This window comes from Chaetura pelagica, unplaced genomic scaffold (assembly GCF_000747805.2).
Source record: "Chaetura pelagica isolate M959 unplaced genomic scaffold, ChaPel_1.0 scaffold294, whole genome shotgun sequence".
Taxonomy (NCBI): Eukaryota; Metazoa; Chordata; class Aves; order Apodiformes; family Apodidae; genus Chaetura; species Chaetura pelagica.
In genome coordinates this window covers 1089869-1094468 of record NW_009953068.1, presented here as the reverse complement: position 1 = coordinate 1094468, position 4600 = coordinate 1089869, and the positions used below count along the sequence as shown (strand labels likewise).

Below are 4600 nucleotides of genomic sequence, written 5' to 3'. Positions count from 1 at the left end.
CCCCCCCAAGCATTCCCTGCAAAATCTGGTCACAGGGGAATATTTTGGTGATGTTGAAGTTGCGATGCAAGAAGATATTAAATATCAATGTGTTCATATTAACAATTTCCCCCCCCATCAACTACGAGCAATGAAATAGATAAACGAAAGGAAGAAAATGTTTTCTGTAAACGTTAAAACTAGTAGGTTCCACCAAAACACCACATTTTTTTCCCCAGCAAAGCTGTTCCTCTGACAACGCCTGCCCAGCCCCTGCTGCCCAGGAGCCACCCCCTGGGGCAGGGGGGCAGGTCCCCAAAGCCACAGCGCCCTGTCCTTGCAGCCACCAGGCACTGTCACCCTCCTGGGAAGGGGCCGAGAGGGGCAGACCCAGAAGATGTTGAGTCCGGTGTCTGCACTGAGAGCTGGCACAGGAAACGTGGGGATCACTCTGTGAAAGGGAAAAAAACACCCCAAACAACCAGAAAAACCCCTCTGTCCCTTTGGGGAAAGAGGGACAAGGGCAGGAGAAAGTCAGCCCAGGGGGGGAGGGGGGAAGCAAGGTGAAATGCTGATGAGGAACGCCTCATTAGGGGTTATTTACACATCTCTAATGCAAAGCATCTGGAGCCCCCGCCAGGCGGGGGGGGGGAGGCAGAGATCCCTGAATCCCGGGAAATCACTGCTGGGTGATTTGGGGGCTGATCCCCAGGCAGCCTGGTGTCATCATGTTCCCCTGAAGCCTTTTAAAGCAGGGGAGTAGGAAGCACCTTTTACAAAACCCTCTGACTCCCCTCTCAAGCTGAGAGCAGCCATGGTTACGGGGATAAAACGATTAGAAAAACACCAAATAAACACGGACACGGTTTCAGTGCTTGGTTCCAGACTAACTGAAGTATAAGAGCATTTTCCATTTAGTCTGTTTTCCACAGTTCTTCTTGCTTCAAACCCATTCTCTTCTGTTCACTGCCTCAAATTAACTGTGCAGCTCTGACCCTGTGCCCTGGTTTCGAGCTGGCTGCCATTCCCTGGGACCAGAGATCCTTGGCATCTCCATTTTCTTAATCAGTTTTTCAGGCTGGTTTTTTATCCCCTGTTCAATTACCTGCTCTGAAGCACAGTGCCCACTGTAGCCCAGGCAGCATTCCCAGCATTCCCAGCACCACAGCAGGCACTGCCATCCTGGCCAGCCCTGTGGGCTGGATCTCAGACATGGTCCAGTATCATTTTCCTGTAGCTCCAGGTCTGTCCATCACCACAGCTGATGGATTTTGTTCCATAGCTGGAAGCAGCTGCTGCCTCCTCCCTCCATCACAGGCTGGTGCTTTTTGAGTTACAAAGCCAGGGTTTTGGTTAACAGCTGCTTTCAAGGCTCCAATTGTGTTTCTCACCCACTGGGGCCCTCCCCACAGCATGGTTCCACCTCCCCTTCCCCTCACTCATGTGGCCACCCTTGGCAGGGGCCAGATCCAAGAAGGAGAAGGGGTCTTTCCTCAGAGCCCCCCAGCTTTGTTCCTGCTGCTTCCTCATCCATCTTAGTTGTCTTCCACCAAGCGACAAGGATGTGTTGGACTGAGAGGCAGTTTTAATAATACCCTGCTTTTACACAGGAAGATTTATTCTGACAGTTCCCAAAACATTATATAAGCCAGGAGCCAGGGGGACATTATGGATCAGCCTCGTCAGACCATTTTGTGTCTGCTTGAAATATGCCCACCACTGCAGAGCCACAAAGCTCCCAAATTCATCCCATTTAATGAGTACCAAGCCCAGAGAAATGGTAAAATCCATCTGGCTCGTGCTAGGGGCTGGGGGATGCTCTGCCTAACCACCTGCCCTCTGGATAACCAGCTCCCCTCTCCTGGGTGTGCCCATGTGTTGCAGTGCCAGGGGGTGTGCAGGGCTGGGAGGCACCAGCACAACCCCCGGGGAGTTCTGGGCTGCAGCAGCACTGAGACAGCAACTCCAAATCGTGCCAGGTTGACACCCTCCCTGGCAGCACCGTGGTCAGACAGGACCTGCTGTGGTCACCAGAGCTCCTTCAGCACAAGCTGGTGTGTGTGGCAGCCCCCAGGCCTGGCTGCTTGGTGATGCCCATGATGCCCAAGCTGGTAACTGCTGTTCCTTGAGGCCCTCGCCTGCCGACTGAGCAGGGAGCAGCTGTGTGTGCTTTTCCCATTACAGGCCCTTTAAGCACTGCCACAGCCACATTAGAGAGTGAAAAAGGATTTGTTCAACAAATGTGTTTGGGGCAGAATTCCTCTGCACAGAACAAAATCTGACAAGCTGCTTTTCTGGGCAGTTGGAGCTGCTCCAGCATTAGTCCGGGGTAGTTTGACCCTCATGAAAAGACCAGCAAAAAAGTAGATGCCTTCCCCTGCTTGGATAATTCTCCCATAGAAAAGGGAACAGGTCCCCTGGATGGGTCCTGAGGGGGACTGACTGTCTCCTGTAGCATGTCTGCAACCCCCAAACCCTGCTGGCACCCTGTGGCACACACTGCCACCCTGATGGGTTGTGTTTGGGAGAGAAGAGGGATGGAGGCATCACAGCCACTGGCACGTGTAGGAGCAGCCAGGCTGTTGTCCTGTCCACACTCACACACACATTTACACTCACATTCACCCTCCTTTTTTTAAGGGCAGTGTTTTGAGCCTGGTCACGGCCAGGGCAGCAGCTTGGCTGGCTGGGAGGCATCAAGGAGGAGAGCAGAGCACACTTTGCCCCACCAGCATCCCCATCGGCCGGCCCCTGTGGGCACTGACCACTTACCTGCTCACACAGGGTGCTGATGAGCCCTTCCAGGTCCTGCTTCTCACGCAGCACTGTCTGCTTCTCCTCGTGCTCCTGTTCCAGCTGCATCTCCAGCTGCCGGAGCTGTGCAGTTTGGGGCAGAATTCCTCTGCACAGAACAAAATCTGACAAGCTGCTTTTCTGGGCAGTTGGAGCTGCTCCAGCATTAGTCCGGGGTAGTTTGACCCTCATGAAAAGACCAGCAAAAAAGTAGATGCCTTCCCCTGCTTGGATAATTCTCCCATAGAAAAGGGAACAGGTCCCCTGGATGGGTCCTGAGGGGGACTGACTGTCTCCTGTAGCATGTCTGCAACCCCCAAACCCTGCTGGCACCCTGTGGCACACACTGCCACCCTGATGGGTGGTGTTTGGGAGAGACGAGGGATGGAGGCATCACAGCCACTGGCACGTGTAGGAGCAGCCAGGCTGTTGTCCTGTCCACACTCACACACACATTTACACTCACATTCACCCTCCTTTTTTTAAGGGCAGTGTTTTGAGCCTGGTCACGGCCAGGGCAGCAGCTTGGCTGGCTGGGAGGCATCAAGGAGGAGAGCAGAGCACACTTTGCCCCACCAGCATCCCCACTGCCCAGCCCCTGTGGGCACTGACCACTTACCTGCTCACACAGGGTGCTGATGAGCCCTTCCAGGTCCTGCTTCTCACGCAGCACTGTCTGCTTCTCCTCGTGCTCCTGTTCCAGCTGCATCTCCAGCTGCCGGAGCTGTGCATGAGAGACAACCCCAGCCCTGCTCAGAGCCTGGCCAGAGCCCCACACCTCGGCAGGGCACTGCAGCAGGGACCCAAGCAACCCCCATGGTGCTGGGGACCAGGATGGGGCCCATGTCCCTCAGAGCACCCACTGCTCCCTGAGCACTGCAACTGCTCCAGGAGGAGGAAGTGGAACCTGTCCAGCAGTCTGTAGGGGGGACAGGATGGCCTGTTTGTGCCAACTCCTGGAGGCATGATCTGAGATCCCCAAGGGCTGACCCTGCAATTCTGGAGCAGTAACATGGGGCCTCCAGCTGAGCTAGAAGAGGGGTCAGCCTTAAGCCCTCCTCGAGGCACCCCTTGATCATGAGCCAGCACCCAGTGTGCTACTCACTCCAGCTCTCCACCAGTGAGGAGGTGACAGTGGCCTTGTGGGACACAGGGTGCCATAAAGGCAGAGTTTGTGCTGCTCCAGGGAGCCTCAGGGCCAGCAGTGAGTGCAGAAGTCTGCATCCCTCTGCCTCTGCTCCTGCATCTTTGTCCCACAGTGCTACAGCCACAGAAGGTGCTTTGCTGGAGGGAACCAGCTCTGGGCAGCACCCCGGAGCTCTGCTGTGCAGCTGCAAGTGGTTCTGCTCCTAAACCCAGCCAGCCTATTTCACACCCGCACCTCCCCCTGGCAGCAGCTGTGTGGCTGTGCCTCCTGGAGTGGATGTGCCAGGCTGTGACCCTGGCACAGCTCCCCAGAGCCCTCCCTGCCCCAGGCACCTCCTGCACCTCCAGCTGCTGCACAGGAACAGTTTAAAAAGGGAGCAGGAGCAGGCTGCTAAGTATCGATTGCTCTCCAGAGTGTCTCTGCCATTTACTCATTTGGAAAATAACACTCAGGCCATGCGGGGTGAGGGAGGGAAAGGATGAAAGACCAAGAGCAGCTGCAAAGGCACAGCATCTGCTCTGGTGCAGCTGGCAGGGCCCTGCCCGGGGCAGCTGCACCCACAGAGGTGCGGGAGGAGCCCGGGAGGAGCCCTGAGCGATGCCTCCGGTCAGGAACTTCGGCAAAAATGGGTCAGTGGAGAGGGAGAGAGATCAGCACCGAGCTGCTGCGGCAGCCCCCGCA

The 4600-nt window shown here is 55.8% G+C and overlaps 1 protein-coding gene across 1 annotated transcript in view; it reads right to left on the bottom strand.

Annotated features, from left to right (window-relative positions):
- The window catches only part of MYO18B (myosin XVIIIB), a 73143-nt gene that overhangs the window by 24642 nt on the left and 43901 nt on the right, over positions 1-4600 (bottom strand). Inside the window, exons 35-36 of the mRNA XM_009996859.1 lie at positions 3385-3496; positions 2752-2879 (exon numbers count right to left, since the gene is read on the bottom strand). Coding sequence (XP_009995161.1) covers positions 2752-2879; positions 3385-3496 — 240 coding nt within the window. The remainder of the gene's footprint in view (positions 1-2751; positions 2880-3384; positions 3497-4600) is intronic.